We start from the raw sequence: 23436 nt of genomic DNA, 5'->3' as shown, positions 1-23436 counted from the left end.
ATCAAGTTCACAATAAAACTCATCAAATAGGTACTTCTGTCTCTTTGAACACTTGTACCTCATACTCAGTTTTAGAAAGTATCTGTTAATTTATTTCACATACATGTATTTACATTGCAAGAAATTCACAACACTGAAAATAGAACATTTACACATTCACAGATATACAGGTTTGCACTCTCTCCCCTGTTAAGATCAGGCACTCGGCTCTTCTGTCTTGGCAATAACGACAACATCAATTCTCAGCAGATTAAATAACTGGTAGGTGTGGTGGACTTTAAGATGCATCACTCTCTGGATGTGGTGGTTATATTCTTTAAGCTGGTGGTTATATTCTTCAAGCTATTAGATGGCGGGTTATTTCACTGAAGGAAAATGCCTCTTGCATGGCATTTGCATAAGCTTCTATAAATAATAAGCATAGGATTATCTTTTTGTGGTTTACCATGCTATTACCAGTGATCCTACTCTAGAGAGGTCAGTTATCCTTGTAGTAGTTATTAAAGTTGATTCGCAGCAGAAAGTCCTCCAAGTGGGGTTGGTATCCTCTATTTACAAGCTTTGTTACCACTGGAATAAAAACAAAACATAAGAAAGGCTTCAACTAGGAGGAACCTTCTAAAGTCAGCCTCGGCAGCTCCTGTGCATTTTAACTGAAACAAAAAAGCAGCCTAATGTAGAAATCTGAAGACAACAGAAACAAATTATAATTTTTGCACAGGAAAGGTCCAATGTCTCTTTCTGGAGTTACAAAGTATTTAAAATAAGTTGTAAAACAAAGATTATGTGTCTGTTCTAAGTTAAACTATTACTCCAATAAGAAAGAAATGCTTTCTCAACTTGCTTTCACAGTAACAGAATGTGTTCTTATCATAATCTCCACTGACCAGGAAACATGGTTAGGTCCTCTGGATGTGAAAGAAGCAGCTCTGTTAAAGTTTTCTTGAGCATAGTCCATTGTGAGAGAAAAAGCAAAGAGAAGTTCCTGGGACATACCCCTCAAACTCTATGAATGAACAGACTGCTCTAAACATCCTTAGTAGCAAAGGGAAAAGGCAATAGAAACTCCCTAAGCTCACAAACATCCCATGCAGTAGCAGAAAGGGAATTAGCAAGCAGCAGTACCATGCAAGGAGGAAGGGAAAGTGTATAGTTAGAAGTTAGGGCCTGAGCCAAAGCCATTGAAGTCCAGACTACTCTGTATTGGCTTTCAATGGATTCTGGATCATTGTGAGAGCATTTTACCATACACGGTGACTGAAGGTACAAGTGTAGATGAACAAGCACATATTTGTTTTGTAGTGCTTAATAGAGAGGGTGTAAAGAACCAGGCCACTCAGCAAATTTCCTTACAGAATGGTCTATTAATCTCTGTCCATGAAGCAACCATAGATCTCGTAGTATGGGCTTAGGTGGCTCCCAGAGGTGTTCTGGCTTCCTGTGGAATTTGGAAGCAGCCATTCTAACTCATCCTGAAATATCTGGGTTTGGTCCTTTGACACCATTTTTGGACACCCTTAAAGAATAAGAAGGGCAGCTCATTTCCTGAAGAATACAGTCTGACTAGAAAATATCCCAGAAAAATAGATCCAAGGAAAACAGTTGCACTTTCTTCAGGAATTAATGTTTTTTTTTAAAAAAAACAACCACCAAACTCTCATGCACCACCTTTTATACTCAGGGGCAGGTTAAGTAACTTCTACTAAAAACACAAGCAAGATCTGAAAGAGAAATGGAGAGGAAAGACAGATAACCATTTCTTCACATTATAAGCTGATGGTGAGGAGAAACTTTATTATGTTACAGCGAAGAACATCTGGCAAATTATCTGTGCAGTTGAAAACACACTTTTCTGGGGCACTGGGTGTAAGCTCCAGCTACTGCCTGGAGCCTTGCTGAGCTTTAGTCCAACACAAGAATCAGAATTTCAGAATCTCATGACAAGGGTAATACTCAACTAATGCAGATGTGTCTAAAATTACTTCTAAGTACTACCTACCTCTCACTGCCGCCAATAAAAAGTGCCAGAAATCAATTCCAAAGAAGGAAAATGTAAGCACATAGCCAGAGCTAACTATCAAACACTCACTTTGCAAATCAGCAAAAACTTAACAGTCAGTTTGGGGATACCTGTTAGATTTCTTGTGTGGACATTTTAATTGATGGCTATGCAGAGCGTTGCAAGCCACAAGAATGCAGTTTTCATTTGGGAAATACATGTTCTAACACATGCTAAGTACACACATCTTTCTACTAGGACAATGTAATTCCAAAACCCCTGTAATTTTTTCAGTTGCTGACTTTTTCCTCCATCTAGAATTTATTCCATTTCTTACCTTTGAATAAGAAGTGGGAGTAATACTTGAAGGTGTTGTATGACTGCTGCATCAGACCAAAGTTGGGATGAACGGCCATTTGCTTCCCTGTATCAAAGCTCCAGGACTGAGAGATCAGCTGGCTGCGGAACTTCAAAATAAGGCTGAAGATGCTGTGTATAATGTTCATCACAGGGGCTGCCTTCTCTGTCAACAGACCCCTAACAACAGAACAAATTCAGAGGTGTAGTTGACATTCAAAAACATTATCATGCTCTGAGCCTTCTTCAGCTTTAATCCTCTCTCATCCCATCCCCTGGTACCTAAACAGCAGCTTTAGGCAAGTTTCTTCTCATTAAAACTGAAAAAGAGAGACATAAAAGGATGGGTTTCTTTTCTTGCTCATACTTTCTGTTCTTTATCATCTCCTCTCCCTCCATCTTCCCACTTAATTATTCCAGTGTATCCTTTTTACAGAAGAAACCAAACAACCCTGGCTCCTCTCCTCTTATTCAGACTGCCCTTCTGCTTCATATATGCCACCAAAGGGCTAAACGCTTGTGGTTCCTGAAAGACAGATGCCTGCACAAAGGCATCAGGTCACATTTGTTCCTTCAAAGTCCAGCCCTGGTTGTTGAACATATATTAAAGGCATGTACAATGTATAGAGAAGCGTTTTACTTCAGCTAGGCTTACTTGTGCACGCTACTCATGCTGAATGAAACAGCATGTATTTACAAAGTCTACGACAAGGATGGGGTGAAAGAAAAACAGAACTGTGGCAAGTGTGCCTTTTAATGCTCAGGTTAGAGCTGCCCTGAGTAGACCTAAAACTTGCAGAGGCAGGGTAAACACAGCTGGAGCCAACTCCAAGGAGTTTGGGGATGGGTAGCTGAGGAAAAGTATCAAAGTAGGGACCTCAAACCATGCCATGAAGTTTGTTTCCCTTATGTAAAAACACATTTATACATAAAGACTACTTAGTGTGTCAGGCAGAAGTCAGTTTTGCACACATAAGTTAGGCCAGACTGGCTGCTTCATTCATTTAAGGATTTGAAGTAAAAATAAATACGGCAGCTTGCCTGAAGATTGCTTTGTTGAGGTATTCAGCATGTGTTCTGTGAATTTCTTCTAGGTTACCTACAGAAGACAGTTTGTTTCCAAATTCACACCAGGTAACATGAAGAATCTGATTAGCAATGTAGCCTTGAATAACCTTCACAAAATGCTGCATTTCATGTTTATACAGCTGGAGCTGTCGAAACTGAACAGAATTTGATGCGTGACTGACTAAAGCTGAAAACAAAAGCAGAAATACATTACCATCAGCACCCAAGGAGACCATCTACAATCAGGATTTGCAAAGGAATTAAGGTTTTTGTTAGTAGAGTCTATTTAAAATGCCAGGGAAGTTTCTTTAAGAAATTGTGCCTTTTGAAGTTTGACATGACTACTTATAAGTGATTGCCTAGCACAGGGCGGCAAAAGCACTTCATACAGGACACTCTCTACTTCACTCATTATACCTACCAGTGCGTTTCAAGTGAAACCAAACATCTTTGAGTGTCCACACCATGTGCTTCAGCTGAAGCAAAAAGGAAAAGATCTTGTTGTATTTATTCATGCAGCTCTCAGTAATGACAATGTTCAGAGGCCAGTCAACCTGAAAGAAATAACAGTGCTGATCTTACTATATTTTGTGTTAGCAATTATAAGAATATTTCAGATACAAGTATTCAGGGACATACAAATTGGTATATCCATTTTAATAACGCAGCGCAGTGGCCAGGCTAAGTCAATCATGTAATTTCCATTACACAATTTTTTACTTCATTCTTAAAAGTATTCCATTATTAAGAACATATTCACCCTATCACCATAAGAACCATGGTATAATTGCAGTATTCTACCTTTCTCCATGCTGTCTTACCTTGTACCTTAGCTCTAAGCAACTCAGAGCATCAGGTGCATTGGGCTTGAATACTTCCGGAAGATACTTGAGGGCAAAAGAAAGATTGGAAGCAAGCTGGGTGTCACCATGGAGGCTGTACTGTAATGCTTTATTTAGGATGGAATTAAGAACCAGTGGATTCAGCAGTTCACCAGGTGTTTGTCCTGATCCAAGCTAGGGAAAAGATACCAACAAAACAAACCAATCCTAATTACACAGTATTAACAAGTCTTGGCTCCTGAACACCTACAGCCACATAGCTCCACTGGCAACCAGCTATATTAACCAATGCTATCCCCAAGAAGACCTTGCTGTCTTCTCCATGAACACAAGGGGAAGTCATTAAAATACCATCTTATCAGAAGGCCGAGCACCATCTTCAGATGCCCTCCCCTCTGCTCTGTAGTATATCTGAGGTAAGAGTAGGTATTCTGCAACACAGGCCTTCCCACTGGATTTTAGCCAAATGGCAATGGGTTCTTCCAGCCTTGCTGCAATAGCGCAGTAGTTTTCACAGGAAAGTGTGATATGCCCTTCCATGACTACTTATCTGACAAAGTTTGAAATTATTATGTGTCAAATCCTTATACTCTCTCTATTCCTGGGATTAGCAGTAGGAAATACTACTCTCTTCCCTAGGACTTTCTTCGGCCTGGGCATCTCTTCCATGCAAAGGACCTTCTTTTGCCTCTGTCCTAACATTGTTACGAGTTCCTTACTACAATGTTTCTTGAAATAGCACAAAAGAGGAAATCAGCACAAGGCAGGATTCTAATTCACACTATTCCCTCATTCCCAAACTAAAGCAGGCAATCCAAAACCAGCAGTTAAGACAACAAAGCAAATACCTTCTCAAATAAAAGGTCACTGAGCGACTGAGCAAACTCCCCATCTTCCATCAACAAAAAGTGTCTCAGTGCTTCAAAATGCTTCTCCACATTCAGTTCCACAAAGTAGTAATCAACTATTGCTTTGTTCACAAGAGAAACACTAAGAATAAAAACAAAGAAAAGGTTTTCTTCTTACAAGCAACTCGTTCCTTACTGTTAACATTCAGGTGTGGCTACATGAGATTTATGCTCCGGTACTTAACTCTGACATCCAAGACAAGATGATATTCACATAAGCAAAAAAAACATGAAACGAATAAAATCTTCATCCAGAATATAGCAGAATTAAAACCTACCACTTCAGCTAACTGCATTTTGAACAGTACTGAGGAGTTATTTTAAGACTGGCTACATATAATGGTCTTTAGAACATGCTGCTAGGCCTGGAGCAACATTTTGTCAATAGGCTTCTATCTCTGTCACTTACACAAGCAGATAAAGAAAGACTACTAAATCCCTGAGAAGAATATCCTAATTGGTAAAGCTCTGACACTAGATACTGAGGGCAGGTCTATAAGCAATATAGGTCTATACTACAATTTTCAGTACAGTGTAGGTATTCAAGCCAGCTTTAAATAATTTAACTTGCATACCAGGGATAGGCTAAATCTGCCAGCACACAACTCAGGCTTGCTCACTTTGCTTTGCTGAACACATGAATCTGTATAGAGATAATGGAAATCCAGAAAGTAGATTCCCAAACAGGAAGCATGTCAACACATCAGTGAATAACTGCTTTCACACCAGAAGCTGATCTTGTACATAATAACAGAAACTTTTCTTTAAAATACCATTAGACTGATGAAGAAAATAGTCCAACATACATGTTTTCTCTATATATTCCAAAAGTAACAAGAACATCTTCTATTAAACTTCAAACAAACAGCCTTGAAGCTGAAGTTCAATAGAAACAAAATATATCCTGATCAATATGCATGAGCTTTCACACCATCAAAAGATTTTTCTTTCCCCTTTTATCTTTCATCTGCCAAATACAAACTAGCACAAACACTATAAATAATACACCTTCTTTTTAAAACAACAAGGAAACCAATGGTGTCAAAACCACTGCTGCATAATCCACGAGTCTGAGAGCAGTTTCCTCTAAGCCCTGGTATTTCAAACAGACCTTCAAAGCTTTAATTTATGAATAAAAATATAGGTAAGTTTATGTTACTATTTACATTAAATGTAAATCTGAATGTTTTAGTTAGTTATGGAACATCCACTGAACCACTTCTGGGAAAAAATAATGGAACAGATCTATGTGCAACTCTTGTCTCAAAAATGAACTAACAGAGAATACAACACTAATGGCTAAATTATTGATTCACTATTTCTAACAAACACTCACTGAGATACAAGTGGAGCAGTAATAGACCGTTTCATCAGCACTGGCAGGGATAAGAGCTCACTCAGCTGTACAGCCGTTTCATCCGTGGCTGACTGTACCATAGGATCCACAGGAAAAGTGTAGGATCTTGGTATCACATGATGCAAGAGATGAGAAACTGGTAGTTCTGCTAAATTTAAAAACATACAGGCATTGTAAGCTACTCTAATTAAGCAATTCAATAATCTGTTTCTATTAACCTCTACAAACCCCTGTAGGTTAGAAAATCAAAATGTGTCAAGATGAATTTCTCATCTCTGTGTCCAGAAGCAAAGTGTTTGGCTACTGCAGTTCTTAAGACTGGCAATTTGCTGGCAACTTAGGTAATTTATTTGGCACTCAGCTTTCTTGCTGAAGTTTCCCACATTTGCTGTTGATCTACTGTTCCAACAGTTTTACTTACACATCAAATCATAACTATCTTGATATTTTTCAATACAATACTGATCCGATAAGGCTTTCAAATAAGCTTGTTCTTTCCTCCATGTATCTTCCTCTCCCCCTTCCTCCTCCTTAGTCTTTGGAGTACTAGCTTCAGAAGAAGCTTCTTGAGGCACAGTATCTTGTAGACTTGCTTTTTCAGGTTCTTGCGCCTAAAACAAAAAACAAATGGACAAATTTCATGAGATGCTGTATCTGTCTACTCACAATGTGTTCTTATAGATACTTTACTAGTTGTTCCAGCTGAAAATAAAAGAGCTTACTCACCTGTACTTTTCTGACATACAAAACCAGTACGGTATTACAATGATTACTAGATTAGGACAGAAGCTTACTGTCTCAACTACCAGTGTGTTTAATCTTCAAAGGAAAAGGAAACCTTTGCAACTACTTTTGTTTCTTACCTGTACGATCTGTGAGGAATCCGGAGAAGGGTCCTTGTTGACCACATCTGCCAGTCCTGTAATTAGAAGTAAATTAAAGACAACATTAAATACTTAGTTCACACTTCAGATCTGCCCCTGAAGTTCAGGTTTTCTCTATAGACTATCACAGGTACAACCACCTCAATAACAGTCCCACCCAGGCAGTTTTATGCCTATTTTTTCTACTCAAGATCACAAGAGATCCTGTTTCAGTTTCAGAATAGAATTTTTTAATGCTGCTTCTTCTATACAGGAGAAAGACTTAGCTCAAATTCTTTCCTCTGAATTCTAACAGAGGAATCTGAGATGTCCAAAAAGTTATGCAAGGAATTATGTAATAAATACCCATTTTGAAGATAGACAACTACAGTTACTTTCATGAGCCCTTAAACAAATGCTGACTGAATAAACTTAGTTTTAATTTACCTTCTTCTTTCTCTTCCATCGTATTTTCTCTTTTGTCGTCTTTAATAACAGCATCAGGAAGGACTGGAACACTGTCAGATGACTGCAATTGTGGTGAAGTCTTTTTCTTTATTTGTGATGCTTTTGCTTCCTTTCTGCTCCCTTCAGCAGGAGATGCTTCTTCACTGTACAGAAGTGTCTGGACTGTGGATTCAGTGGAAGGACTCGAAATGATTTTACGATGAGGTATTGGATCATCTTCTGTAGATGGGGCCCACTTCCCTATTTGGATACTTGACTGGGATGCATGACCAAATGGGCTCCAACGAGACTTCAGAGGCTCTGTATCTGAAACCAGTTCTCCAATTTTGATGTGTGACTGTGAAGCATGCCCATGGATGCTCCATCGAGGCCTAGCTGAGACCACCTCTGACACATTTTCACCAATCTTGATATTGGCATCAGATGCATGACCATGGATGTTCCATCGAGGCCTTGTAGGAGCTACGTTTGACACATACTCTCCTATCTTAATATTGGCTTCTGAAGCATGTCCGTGAATATTCCACCTGGGTCTTGAGGGCTCTACCTCTGAAGCATATTCTCCAATTTTTATATGAGCTTCAGAAACATGTCCATGAACATTCCATCGGGGTCGGCTAGATTCCACTTCAGAAGTATAGCTGCTGATTTTTATATGGGAGTCTGAAGAATGCCCATAAGGACTTGCATGTGGCTGGTAAGTCTCCACATGAGGTACATACTCTCCCACTCTAATGCTGGAATCAGATGCATGTCCATGAATATTCCACCGAGGCCTTCTGTACTCTACATCAAATTCATTTTCTCCAACTCTAACATGTCCCTGCCAAGCTGCAGATGGTCTGAGAACCGTATTAAAATCATACTCGTTTTGCTGATGCAATGGTGCATTGTCTTCTCCTTCCAGTGCTCCTCTCAAGACAGGCTGATTTTCACTTACTTGAGGAGTCTCAGAAAGATCCGAGTTAATATTTCGGAATGCTTCATCCAGCAAAGACCCTTGTATGGTAGTAGCAACAGGTTGTTCATCTTGTGGCTTTGGTAAGAAATCTTCTATATTCACACTGGATTCAGGCACGGAATCAGCACTGTAGAGAGGACTACATGCTTTCTCTGAACTCTGGGGACTGCTTTCAGATCCAGCTACTTTAGGCTGAAAATGCTGATCAGGGTTATCATCTGTTGGCTCTGGCAGTGCCTTGTCAGCAGAAGCAGCATATTCCAGTCCAGGCTCAGATTCTTTCTGGCCAGTTGTCTCATTGACATGTGGAGGTTTCAGAGAAGACAACTGAAAAAGAAATAATTATTACAGTGTACGGCTAGTCACATAATCAAGCTACTTTTGAGACACACTCTATCACCATTTTTTCAGATGTACTACAGAGAGTGTGGTAACCAGTCACCCTGCTGTTATAGCGAACCTTGTGTTTACTGAACTGAAATGAACCACAAAATGAACTCCCTTGAGGGACACCTGGAACAGCAACCTGGAGTTGATGTACAAAAATAAACTCACCTGTGAATGTGGATCTTTCACAACAGGGGTTTTATCTAAAGCCAACTGGCACTGTTTATAAGGAATAATATCTAATTTTCTCCTGTAGCTTCCATCTGGAAGTTTTTCAAGCATTTCCTGTAAGTAAAACAGACAAAACCAAGTCTTTAAGTACCAAATGCCAAATTCTCTAAATTACATTTCTTAAATCTTTTCAGATGATACCTCAATGCGTTTTTGATCTTCTAACAGAAACTTAAGACGGGCTGTTTCCAACTTGTGTCGCTGGATTCTCCATAGGGCTCGTTGTTCCCTACGGGCTGCATCATCAGAAAGTTTGCTATAATGGTCAATTAATTCCTGCCTAAGAAGATAAAAATAAAGCCAAGTTACAGATTTTCACATACTCATTTTCCTCTTTGTTTCTAAAGAATAAGACCTTTCAGCACTTTAGAACTGAGAAACAATGGCTTAAAAGTAGAAGCCAGAGGCTTCAATCCCAGAGAATAAACAGTGGAGAAAACAAAGGAATTATTCTTAGTCATTATGACAAAGTGTTCTTAGTCAATAAGTATTTCTATAGTAGGTCACTCATTTATCTGAAGTATTTTTAGATATAACAAAAGACAGTGAAACATGACTATATGCAGAACAACAGCAATTCAAATAACTATTGATCTAACTCCTCTGCTTTTTACTTCTGCTTTGACATACATTTGACCATTTTTGCTGTGGGCTCAGCTTTTAATTGTAAGGTGGAGTTACATTTTTTCCTGAAATTCTGATAACAAAACCTAGACTGGAGAGGGCTGGCATGAATCAGTGGCTCCCAGACTTTTAGGCCACTTACCGTTTCCAAATGACAAAATTGCTCACAGATTACCAAAAAATCCTTACATCCACCTTTTAACTGCAAATATTACCCTTGTACAGCAATATCTGGGAACTGCTAGTACCATAGATTTTAATATACAATAATTTTTCCTGAAGTTTTTATGGTTATGATGGTTTTGGAGTATCCAAGCTTTGGGAGACTACTCAGAAGCATTTACCTTGCTTTTTTTTCCAGTTCTTCTTCTAAAGCTTTCAGTCTTTTTTCCCTCTCTCTGAGCTCTCGGGCATAGCTGAAATCATCATCAATCTCTTCTTGCTTTATTGCAAGACGACGCTGCATAAATATTTAACACTTTTAAAAGCCACTCTCAATACCAGCTGTAATACACACACCTGCAAGAAGTTCATATTTGCACCCCACTCATTCAATTCATTCAACTTCAGTACAATAGATCAAGATATCCTTTCCATTATTTGCCTAAGAAATCAACTTGGCCTTCAGAAACACACAGAAATACCTCCTGGTCCTTTGCAAATTGCTCTTTCAGCTTCTGAAACTGTTCCCGTTTCTTTGCATCCAAAGCCATTCGTTCTGACATTTGTCGATCTGCATTAAAATGGATATTGTTAGTTTATATTAACAAACCCACTGGAAAACACATGAAACACTACTGCAACTTACCATTAATGGCCTTTAGCACTTTACTAGCAGTTTCTCTAGCATGAACAATTAATTCTTGTTTGGCTATTTCCATGCGTAAATCCTAAAAAGAACCCAAACAAAAACACACACAGGATTTTTTTCTGTAATTTTAGGCTTGAAAATACACTGTTGAAAAGACAGGCACACACTTTATCTAGGTTATTAATTTATGGCTATAGTACAGAAATACTAATATAGCAATTAATTGTACAGAAAGATTCGGACCTAATTTTAAAAGTTAATACTGCAGGCCTTTCTACAAGCTAAATCCATCATGTATACACCATATTGGTGGCATCTGAAAGTTAGAAGTTTCTTTGTAACTAGAAGAGTTCTGAAAAAACAAGTAGCTATGCAGATTACAAAGAGTCTCATCTTCTTACTAACTAGCTTGTCACATTAGTTACAGTAAAATGTAACCATCTTTTCGCTACTTTTCAGTAGAAGGGCAAATCTGCTGCTGCAAGGAATAAAGTGGAAGTCCAAAACTCATTTGATACATGAAAATGTCAACACACCACCTATACTTTTACAAACTACGTTAAGTTTCTGTGTTGCGATAATAATTCAAACAGCAACTGACCAATGAAAAGATTTTGACCACAAATACAAATTATTTCAGAGTTATAAAAAAAAAAGAAAAATAAGTATTTAAAAAAGAATAAATCCCAACAATAAGGTCTTCATTCTTTTATTCATTTACCTTTTCCTCCTTGCTTATGGAACTGTATCGGGCAATTCTTTCCATTCGACCCACATACACTGCACAATCTCTCTCTATTTCTTTCAGCTCCTCAAGCGAAAAAATAACTGAAATCCGGGGAACAGGAATATCTGACCAGCATATATAGTGCTGAAACATGAGAAATGTCCTTTTATATACATTTCTAAGAGTAAAATGTTACATTATGAACACAAATGATGTATTTTTTAACTTAGCACTGCTTCAAGGCATGGAAAGAAGCCTCCACACAGCACCTATAACCTTTATTAATATTACTGGGTTTAGCATTTATATCATTCAAACTAGGAGACAGAGGTAAAATGTTCCAGAACTTGGATCACACGGAAAATTCTCAGAGTCCCTTTTTTTCCCAATTAATTGGATAGGAATCTAAAAGTCTGATACTTATATTTATACTAGTTGTAAATGCCTAAAGCTTTGTTTTTCTGAACATCCAAATTAACTAAGGCTGAGTAACGCAGCACTTGAATGCATCCCTTCTATCAAAAGTTAGTGCTTGTTTACTTACATCCCCCACAGATCCCCACTTAATAGGAACTGTCTGGAACACAACTAACACACACCTACAGCAAAGAGCTCTACACAAGACATAACTTTCAAAAATACATCCAGTGCACGTCACAGAGTACCTGTTCTCTAAGCTGAATATCTTAGGTCTTTCTGCTCCACCTCAGCTTTCCTAGATTTCTACTGTTCTGTTCAAGCTGTTCTACTCAGTGCAGAAGATAGGTGAAAAAACCAAGAGCACACAAGTATGCTCACACTGCAGTCCCCAGTCTGGTTAAAGCCCAGAGCTGCATTCCTGGGACTTTGTTAGACAAATCAAAAGAGAACAGACAGCTGTTCAGGGCATTACCATGGAAAAGGATGAAATGTGTCTGGCACTCTCTGACAGATGGAAGATGACTGAACCTGGGTGCTACACATCCTGGGGGAATGTTCTATCTATTATGATACTGTGACAGTGACTGATAAAGCTGTAATTTATAAAGGAAATGATGGCTGACACTGTTTTATAGAAAGCCCAGTACTACTGGCACATCTGAGTTGTGGTCAGAAAATGCTTACCAAAACAGACCCAGGAGAACTAGCAGAGGGCCATCTTCAGGTATCAGGCTTATGACTGATACCTGATGTCAAGTTAACTGATAATGAGTTGCTCAGCTCTGTCTAAACTAGGCAACTCTAATCTTGAAGAGAATGGAAAGAGTGCCTTTAGACATCTCTGTGGTTGTTTCTTTGTTAGACATGCAGAGAGAAGAGGGAAAACACAAAGTGGTTCAACATGTTTTCCTTATCAAGAACAAGACTTGTTCTGCAAAATATGAATAAACTATTTAAGCACTTTTTGAAGATGTAGTGATAGAGCTGAATCTCTATGGAGAACTGAGTCAAGACCTGGCAAATGAGACATCTTTAAACATAAAAAAACAGGACTATGAGTTGGATGAGAAATGGAAGGCACTTGCTTGGAAGCCTAAAACATTTCTGCTTTGAATACTAAAGAAAGTAAGAACTATAGCATGTGCCTTGGATACAATGAATTGGATGCTGTTAAAAATGTATATTTCTGCAGGGAGGTGTTAGCAAGTAAGAGTGGATAATCAGCCCACAAGCATCTGTGAACAAGTAATTGCCTTTCATGAATCAACATCCTACTTAGACAATATCATCTTTCAATAAAGAAACAAACTTGCTAAAATCCTAGAATCTTGCTCTAAAGAGACATGATTTTCTCAATCGAATAGGAAGGAACCAAACCAAAACTTACCCTAGGACAGCACAACTTCAGTAAATTTATGGTTTTCCCACATATGTATACATCATTAGCGATATGTTTAAGAAATACAGGGACACAATCTTCTACTTCTTTTGAAATCAAAACATAACCATGAGTCCAGTAATGTTTATCTACATATCAAACAAAAAGATGAAAGTATGTATTTTGTAATTATTTCATTAACTACAAGATTATATAAATTAGAAATGCTCCATATACATACTGTACCTCTGAAACAAAGATAATCCTCATTCACCTGGATCATAAATTCTCCATAAACATCTCTGAACACACCACTGTATACCCAGTCATAGATAAATCTAAAAGAAATATAATTGCACAATATTGAGAATCAATCCTCTTGTCTTCTCAACTTTATAACCAAACAGTAAGAATATTCTCTAAAACATAAAAACAAACAAGCTATAGGCAGGATAAAACACAGCAATTAAGTGCTGTCACAGTGATATTTAAAGATATATGTAGGACTATGTCACTGCATTTTTCATAAACCACCTTTATATAGAACATTTCAGTGATTAGTTAAGATGCAAGAGCACTGCCTTAATTAAAACCATCTTTTCATTTCTGTATATTAATTTACTAAGAATATTATCAAAATTTCAATAAATCTTTGCAGCATATCAAAAGCATAGGGAGAAATACGCAGGAAGAATTTATTTTAGAGAGTTAACTTGAGCAGGGAGAAACTGAAAGGCTACAAAACAAAGATGCAATATTAAACACTCTTTCCCTTGATCTAGAGCAATTTTTAATATACATACAGTAATGAGATCTACTGCTTTGGAATATTTATTCACGTTTTTTCTTATTTCCTCTGTGTGAAACCAAACTTTTGAAGAAATAAAAAATACAATTATCTGAAGCTATAGGTAAAAAAAGCTCAGAGCACCTTAGAGATTATATTTTCCTTTCTTACTAGCTGCAGTACTAACACTGTTTCTAGACATTGGGTCAGTGTAACATGCAGGAAGCATTTAGCAGGGGAACCACTGCTCAATTTTAAGGTTGCAAGTAAAACGTTAATAATAATAATAATAGAAAGTGTTAAATCTGATGTTTCTATGATTTATTTGAGCAAAAACTATTACTTAATTTCTTTCAGGTTAATAAATGAGTGAGATAATTTCTGCAGATGAGACCTCCTTCCGCAGCAGCCCTGACTGAACATGTCTGATGCTTCAATAGAGATCTGCAACAAATTCAGGGATCAATACTGTAAGCAGCACATACTAGTGAGAGTACTTTCATATTTTTTTAGGTTCCTGCCCTTGCTATTTCATAAATCTGTCTCCCTTCCATGAATTGCAGGGCAGGAGCTGTGAAGATATTTCAGTGAGTCTTCCAGTAAATCCGAAATCAAATTTCTCCAGAGAACATTTTATGTAGAAGAAAAAACAAGAAGGGAGCCTTGGGAGGAATCTTCAATTTAGAGCATTTTGACAAAGTTTGTTTTTCTCTTTCTAGTATCATTACTTCTATTAAGTATCACCGTAAGCAAAACTGCTGCAGTCCAAGGAACTCCACTTCCAATTGTTAGTTAGTTGCATCTACTTAATGAACAACAGCTCTATTAATTTTTATTATTATTATTTTTTGCTTACTGAAAGCCCACAAGAATTAAGACAGTGGAAATAAACATGAACTTTTCCAGTGTGTACAAGATCAAAAGGAACTTGTTAGTTGCCAGTTTCAGGATTTTATTATAAGTAAGAGAAGAAAAAAAAACAGAAGTTTATCCAACTCTCCTATTTCAGTATGAATTTCCAGGACCAGCAGCAAGAAAGAAATCTTACATGTATTTATTTACTAATCTAGTCACACATAAAACCCTTATGCTGCTACTGAGCTGCAAAAGAGAGGGAAAGAAGGATTCAGCAAAATTAACTTAGTATGTATTTGCAGATACATCTTATATTTTCTCTGAGAATGTGAAAAGCCATTGTTAAATTACTCACCAGATTAGTAATTCAAAACTGCTCTTAAATACAATTATGTAGAGAACAGTATGGACGCACCTTGTGTACGGTTCACAGCTTGTCTTCAACAGAGACAGAAGAACTGGATAATGCTCATTGCTACAGTTGTTGAGAGCTTCTTTGTACAGATATGAAAGCAATTTAACACCCTAAGAAAATGGAAAAATATTCTAATATTAGGCCACAAACTTAACTATAATAACAAAAGATTCATAAATGCATAGCTTTACATGTTTCACTAGACACAGAATGCAGGATGTCCTCTATCCTCTATCAGATGCATGTCCTCTAGTTCTCTGCAACTAAGATCTCTTTCCCTGAGCTAGTTATCTCAAATTCACTTTGTAGTCAATGGAGGGAAACATGTATGTTTAGACTTGGATCCATTTGACTTGCTACAAACACCTCCTTTACAATTCAATTAAATGAAATACACCCTAAGGATTATTTTGGGACTTCGTTTACTTTAGGAAGCAAACAAAATTACCAGTTTTAAAATACCTGGAGAAAGGATCCTGGCACTCTAACTGGAGGTCCAAGGCCACATCTTTCATAGCAAAGAAACCACTAAAAATTGCATGTAAAATCCTATCTAATTTTGAAGAATATTAACAATGTAACCAAAACCAAACATGAATATATCAAATGAATTATCACCGTAGGAAATGAAGCACCAGCTCCACCACTGATACCCAGTGCTGCTGTTCCTATGCCACAAAGTTCAGCTAAGTACCTAGAAAAAAACAGTAAAATTGTAACAATTTCAACCAAGTCTCTGAGAACACTTTGATAAACTTTACTAAAGCTGAATATCATACAACAACCCTACTGTATCAACTGAATGCTAACAGGGTAACAAAGAAACTGAATATAAACACCTTACATGTTTTCCCTAGAATCATCTGGACAGAAAGAAATCTGTTAAAATAGATGGAAAATACTAAAAAACTATGTAAGAATGCCCATGCAGTATCGTCTGGTTTAGTGAATACGAAGAAATAGATTGCATCTTTTCTGCTATGAAAAGCTTAAATATTTAATATTATCCTCTTACCTCAACTGACGACCTAATTTTCTGAAGAGAAAGCTGATTGTTAGAAGACTTAAAGTAGGAGGAGTTGACAAAACACAGGCTCGGTAATACTGAAGATACTTTCTCAGCCCACTTGTGAATGCCTAGTAGCAACAGAAAATATTCAATGTTGTTAACAGTCTGTCTGTGTCTCACATTAATTGCACCTGCATGAAAGCAAGTGTTTTACTAAAATAGTCTGCATATTAGGTAAGAGGGGCCTGTATACTGAAGTAAGAGGGACGTAAGAGTCCGTGCAGCAGCAGATATTCAAATTAGCCAGATGACTCTTCTACACTCTTTATATATCCAATACCCAGAGCCTGTACCCACACAGTGTATATCAAAGCAGCTCGATTCAGCTTCTTTGAATTGCCCTTTGAGGAGCTCCCTGTTCTCGAACAGCTATAATATGCACGTGGGAAACCAGTTTCCTTACTTTCATGCCTAAACTGGATACAGAAGAATTTCATCTAGAACTTTTTCTAACAAGACAAGGAGATTTTCCTATTCTATGTTTATTAACATTGCTGTAAATAAAACATTCAAAAGGAATACATTTTCACTGTCTTCAATACATTTTCACTGGAATGCATTTTCGTAGGAATACATTTTCATTGTCTTCATAACCAATCCTAACTTAATTCTAAGCATCAGAAAGATATTTCACAGTGCACATATATTTCAGCATAATATGCAGACATCTGACAGGGAAAATTTGCACTTAATATTGAACTGAGAAAAAGTAATTAAAGCTATTAAATACAACATTTCTCTATTTTAGTTTTTATTTTAAAAATATATATTATATATATACAAACAGTGTTAAGAAGGTTATTGTATTTTAATTTTATGCAACTTAATGTACAAATATGTGATGGTTTTAACACCCAAAAATTATATTCCTTTAGTCTTCAAAAGAACAACATGACTAAACAAATCATACTTGCGATAATGAAGACTTTTGCCATGTGTTTCAGCGCAAGCAAGCCCTAAGCACACAAAGCTGTGATTTAAACGCAGTAGCACTGTTCATTGCCAGTGTGGGATGAGCATTACACTTGACGTAACTTGCAGTCTTGCAGAATGCAGAAAGTCAACTTTACACAAAATGGAAGTTACCTTCTCTACCTAAGATAACTGGCCCATTAAATCTGGATGATTTAATACAATTGTTTTACCTGAAACACAAGTCCTTTGCTGTATGAAGAATCTAAAACTGGTTGAAGAGAAAATCGACTTAGTCGTGTATAATAGGTTCCATACTCTGCAACTTCTGAAAGCAGGTTGTGCATTGTCTCTGGTGAAGTTCCAGATACATATACCCCCTCCTTTATCACAAATGTCTGAGCAGCCTGAAAAGATACAGAGAGGAGGGGAAAAAAGCAGATTCAGATATTCCATAGCTTTATTCTGACTTAAAATAGCAAACATTTACACACAAAAATAACACATTTTCAGTTTAGATACTCTGGTAACTGAGACTATACAGCTAGAACATTGTGACAAACATTAAACTGTAGCAAAATTTCCGGAGTATGAACGGTATTTGCAAATGTATAGAATAAAATTCATTATCTAATTCTGTCAAGAAAACTCAATCTACAAAACTATTTACACATCTATTTTCAAGTATTCATAAAACTGTTTTCACTTACAGGTTTACAAATACTCTTAGCCCACTGCAATAACATCACTATTACAATATATTAATACTGCCTTACTGCCATTAGGTCACATTCAACTTTTTAATAGTATCCACAATTGCAAGATCTCAAAAGAAATGAATGTATCGAAAAGGAGACCTCTACAAAGAAAAAAGTTTCTACTGAGAAGCGCAGTTAAAAATCTTCCATACCTGATTGAGTGAAAATGTAGTAGATACCACACCAATGAGGACATTCAAGACATCCTTAACCAGTTCAGGTTCTTTCATTAGTACAAGCTGTGGAAGCTGAAGCACAGTATTGCTAAACAGTTGTAATTCCCCTTCTCGAAGTTTGTAAAATTTGTCAAAAGCTTCTCTCCCAGCTTCAGTAAGATAGGGTTCCTCTTTCTTACCAGGTGGGCTGTGTCGGAGCAAACACAACGTTACAACGTGATTATATGGAAAGAAGGAAATATAACTCCCAAATCAAAAATGGCATTTCAGGATTTTACACAGCCAGTAGTGACCACAGAAAAAATAGACATTTCCAAGGGAATACACATTCCATCAATGAAACTGTAGCCCAGACTCAGTACAATGAACAAACAGGTAGACAATTTGAACACCAGATCACAGACAGAAATCATGATAGATAACTACCAGTCTCTTCTGTGGCCTTCCCTGATGCAGTTTTCACATTAAGAAAATTAAGTCAATACATACCAGATTTCCAGGGTCCATGTAATATTAATATTCAAATATGTTCAAGAGCAATATACTCAAAATGCTATAGTGACTTGTATTAACATATGTGATCTCTTCCCAGCGATGATTACTGTCCCCTCCAAAACAATGTCTCCTTCCAATTACTCAAAAAATTCTGAATTCTAGTAGCATGCATACATGAAAGCTGCCAGGCATATGGTCTGTATATGACTCTAAGACCCTTGCGGTCTAAATGGTAACAAAAAACCCTGTCATAATTAGAAAGAAAGCTTGAGCATGCTTTGAAAAATCACATTAGGAAACTTGTGAGCTTCTCAGGCTCAGAGCTGAGAAAACAGTATGTAACAATACCACAGACACATCACTAGGTTACTACTTCAAATTACAGAAAACATACAGAGCAAAGTTCTCCAAGGATCAGGCACAATACTGTCTATCAGGAATGTAAGGAGGATCCCTGCCATACCTTTCTTTTCTTTTTTTCTTCCATTTTAGGGAAGCCAGGCAGCTTAAACAGGGCTATACAGTGTCCTCTCAGAGGATTCATCTTCTACTCAACAGCCAAAAGAACTACAACTCTACACCATCAAGAATCCATAGTAATAATTTCTGGTTTGGTTATAGACAGAAAAAAATAATACAATACTGTACAGTACTGGGAGATAGATGGGTTTGATTATCCTAGTACTCTACAATTACCACTTTCTCTTTTGAAACTGAAAATATGGGACCATTTTAGACTGAGATAAATTGTATAGTGCAAAAGAAGTCAAATTAGTTAAAAAAATGTTGCATTTCACACAAACAGCAAGCATTCCCATAACCCTTTCAGTGGTTTTGACAAGGATGATTTTCTCTCTTCCTATGAAACAGCTGCAATCCAAGAACTAGTTTGTTGAAACTGCATGACTGCTATTCCTTTCTCAACCATTAATGCAGTATATTGAATGTAATGAATTAGACATTAATATTTCACCATTTTTACTGAGATCGTTTGGAACTAAGATGAAATACACCTCCATACATTTGCATGTGAAGCATAACAGATTTGCCAGTAAGAGTAGACACATACTATCCAATTCTTTCCCAACATCTTCGTTTGCTGGGTCCATATGTAAGTACTGCATCCCACAAGTCTATGTCTGGAGTCATGCTCGGCTCTGACTGAGAATCTGGAGTCAGATTGGATGCTGACTGGAATCCCTCATCTTCTGACTGGTCTATACTTTGGGGAACCTGTCAGAGAGGTCAAATGTTATACATTGAAACATTCTACTAAAAAAATATATGCTAATAAAGAAGATTTCCTGCTATCACTCATGATCAAAGGACTCTACATAACAAAGCCTGTGTTGTGTGCCCTCCCTTTATATCCATTTTGATTTTTATCTCATAAGTACTCTTTCCATTTGGTAAGCCTCTACTGGTACTAATGCCCATACATAAAACAGCAATCACCACCAAAATCATACACTAAATTTGTGGGTATTAAACTCTAAACTTACTCCTTTGGTAAGCATGTATTTCTACAAGTTGAGAATCTGATGTCTGCATATTCAGTGTTACACAAACAAAATCATACTGTTAGGTATTTCATTTGAGCAAGTGATCCAGGCCCTAATTATTCAAATTTGTAAACATTTTGTTAACTCTGACTAACATAGTTTGTTTCCCTATGCTTATTCATATGCGGAAAACCTGCAGGTTTCCAAACTGTGTATTTGCCGTATCCTCAGCTCCCACTCAACAGGAGTTGTATGTGCAGAACAGTATTCAACTGCAGTAAAAGACAATCTTACCCACATAAAAAGCAGCAGAAAAGATTCAAGAAATCACAAATTTTCCAGTCTGACGGAAAGAGTGCAGCACTTACTCAGAAAGGTTCTGCCTCCCCTAAGTTACAACTTGCACTCATATGTGCCACAGGGGTTTTCTTTTTTAATCTCTCTGCCTTCAAGTTTCATTTAAGATCCTGAGTTAAGGGAACCACAAAAGCTATCCATATGTTAAGCAGAAGGAACAAAATGAGGATTAGGAGTACAGAAAAGGATCCCTGCTTCATCTTTAATTCCAACACTGTATGCTTCTATTACGAAGTAAATGACTACCTATAGTTTGAACTATAGTTTCAAAGTGGCATATTGAAAGCATGCATACATTCAAGTCCAAAACAAATGATACCATACTTTAATTGCAAGGCCAGACAAATCTGCATTGTCAGGTACTGGCGGTAAATCCAGTCTGATGTCCATGTCATAGGTACGGCTATGGACAAGAGCACCGAAGAGCGAGACCCGTGTTTCTTTCTCAAACCTGTCCCCAGCTGGATAGTCCCGTGAGAAGAGCCCTATGGCAGGGAGCCCAGTGCCAGGGGCAGCTTCCATGATCTGAAGTGTCTTCTGAATTGTGTCGTTGAACTGACATTCTTCATTTGTTATTAGAGATTGTATATCAGCTTCAAATACACTTACATCGTAATAATCATAACCCTGATACTTGACATTTCTACCAACATATTTGTTGTTCAGAAAATAGTCCTTTTTTTGTGGTACAAGCTGGGGAGGCCCTGTTCCAGCAAGCTGTACCAGGAGATCCAAGACAGCATTAACTTCAGTAAATGGTAAGCATTCAGCTGTTTCCAGTTCCTCCACAAGATTCTCCAGTCTATCTGCCTGAGCACCGAGGCCAGCAACTCTTAAGTTGAAAGACAGCATCAAGATTTTGTTTTTCACTGGCAGCCTGGAAACGTTTGACTGCAGCTTACGAGCCTCCTCTTGAAAAAGGTTCATGAACAGGGCATTATATGCAACCCTTTTCAGATTTTGCTTAGCCCTTCTCTTGCTGATCTTCTGCCTGCCCAGATGCACCTTCCATGGCAAACCTGTCAAGTGTGCTTCACACAAATCACTGAACAACTGGGTGATGCTCTCCATTTCAAAACAGTCAGGTTACAGCAGCTACAGTCCAGGGCTCTGCTTTCATGCACAGATCTGAAAAATACCAGCAAGAAACACTCGTGATGGGTATAAGAAAGATGAGTGTGCTTTAACTGAAAGTAAAACAGCCCAAAACTAGAGAGAAAACTGACTTAGCACATATTTAGGACACAAGCTATAAAAATAACAGCATGACTTTGGTCACAGACATACTGATGGTGGTGCAAGCTTAATTCCAAGCACCTGATGTTGTTCAGCACACTGAAACAAGACTGTCCTGATCTAACGCAGGATTTCCTGTGGGAACACCTCCAGAGCTTTACCACCCTGTACCCCCTCAGGAGACACCACCACCCCGCTCTCCCCAGCGCAGTGCCCGCCTCAGAAGCCACGGGGCCACGCAGTGAGCGGCCGAGAAGAAGAGGGCAAAGAGGCGCGGGTGCTGATGGTGACGGGCAGCGCAGGCCAGGGTTGGGCTGCAGCGGCACCGGCCACCCCCGGGCGGGCTCCGGAGTACCGCAGAAACCGCGCGGGGGGTGACAGCAGCACCCGGAACCGCTCCCGCAGCGGGTCTGGATCACTGGGGATCCGCTGGGCCCAGCCCTGCAGCCTCTGCCCGCCCCAGCCCCGCTCCTCCGGCCCGCTCCCGCCGTACCTCTGCGGCTGCCGGCGCCGCCTCAGCCGCTCCTCCTGCCTTCGCGGGCCGCCAAACACGGCGCTGACGTCACGCCAGCGCGACGAGCAGCGAAGAAGTCCCGGGCGTGGCGGCCGGCGGGAGCTGCTGCCCGGGGCTGCGGGCAGTGCTGGGCACGCACGGGCAGGGGCCCTGCAGCGGTGCTGCGGTTCCGCCGTTAGCACGGCGCGGTCTGATCCGGTACGGACAGCGCCGGGTTATAGAGCTGGCGGGTTGTGAACCATCCCTGCGGTGCTTGCATGTAACGGGAGCCCAGCTTACACGAATCATAGAATAGTTAGGATTGGAAAGGACCTCAAGATCATCTAGTTCCAACCCCCCTCCCATGGGCAGGGACACCTCACACTAAACCGTATCACCCAAGGCTTCATCCAACCTGGTCTTGAACACTGCCAGGGATGGAGCATTCACTACTTCCCTGGGCAACCCATTCCAGTACCTCACCACCCTAACAGTAAAGAATGTCTTCCTTATATCCAGTCTAAACCTCAGCTGTTTTTCAATTCGTTACCCCTTGTCCTGTCACTACAGTCCCTAATGAAGAGTCCCTCACCAGCATCCCTATAGCCCCCCTTCAGATACTGGAAGGCTGCTATGAGGTCTCCACGCAGCCTTCTCTTCTCCAGCCTGAACAGCCCCAACTTTCTCAGCCTGTCTTCATATGGGAGGTGCTCCAGTCCCATGATCATCCTCGTGGCCCTCCTCTGGACTTGTTCCAACAGTTCCATGTCCTTTTTATGTTGAGGACACCAGAACTGCACACAATACTCCAAGTGAGGTCTCACGAGAGCAGAGTAGAGGGGCAGGATCACCTCCTTCGACCTGCTGGTCATGCTCCTTTTGATGCAGCCCAGGATACGGTTGGCTTTCTGGGCTGTGAGTGCACACTGCTGGCTCATGTTCATTCACGTTACCAGAAAGCAGTAAACCACGGTCGGGGC

At 38.9% G+C, this 23436-nt stretch overlaps 1 protein-coding gene across 1 annotated transcript; it reads right to left on the bottom strand.

The window, feature by feature from the left end:
• Window positions 1-94: 94 nt before the first annotated feature.
• On the bottom strand, window positions 95-22510 carry TUBGCP6 (tubulin gamma complex component 6). The gene is made up of 26 exons (XM_034063114.1): window positions 22457-22510; window positions 21052-21855; window positions 19938-20101; window positions 18350-18560; window positions 17673-17846; window positions 16474-16595; window positions 16077-16152; window positions 15459-15568; window positions 13648-13739; window positions 13411-13550; window positions 11598-11747; window positions 10874-10955; window positions 10710-10798; window positions 10410-10525; window positions 9583-9721; window positions 9379-9495; window positions 7842-9150; window positions 7395-7450; window positions 6953-7142; window positions 6511-6679; window positions 5115-5256; window positions 4246-4440; window positions 3846-3978; window positions 3398-3611; window positions 2337-2536; window positions 95-570 (listed from the first exon to the last, which is right to left on the bottom strand). Exons 2-26 carry the CDS (start codon window positions 21796-21798, stop codon window positions 479-481), a joined length of 5229 nt encoding a protein of 1742 aa, XP_033919005.1. The 5' UTR covers window positions 21799-21855; window positions 22457-22510; the 3' UTR covers window positions 95-478.
• Between the last annotated feature and the right edge of the window lie 926 nt (window positions 22511-23436).

The sequence above is a fragment of the Melopsittacus undulatus genome, chromosome 5, assembly GCF_012275295.1.
Source record: "Melopsittacus undulatus isolate bMelUnd1 chromosome 5, bMelUnd1.mat.Z, whole genome shotgun sequence".
NCBI classification, from domain to species: domain Eukaryota; kingdom Metazoa; phylum Chordata; class Aves; order Psittaciformes; family Psittaculidae; genus Melopsittacus; species Melopsittacus undulatus.
This window is presented reverse-complemented; position numbering and strand designations above follow the sequence as displayed.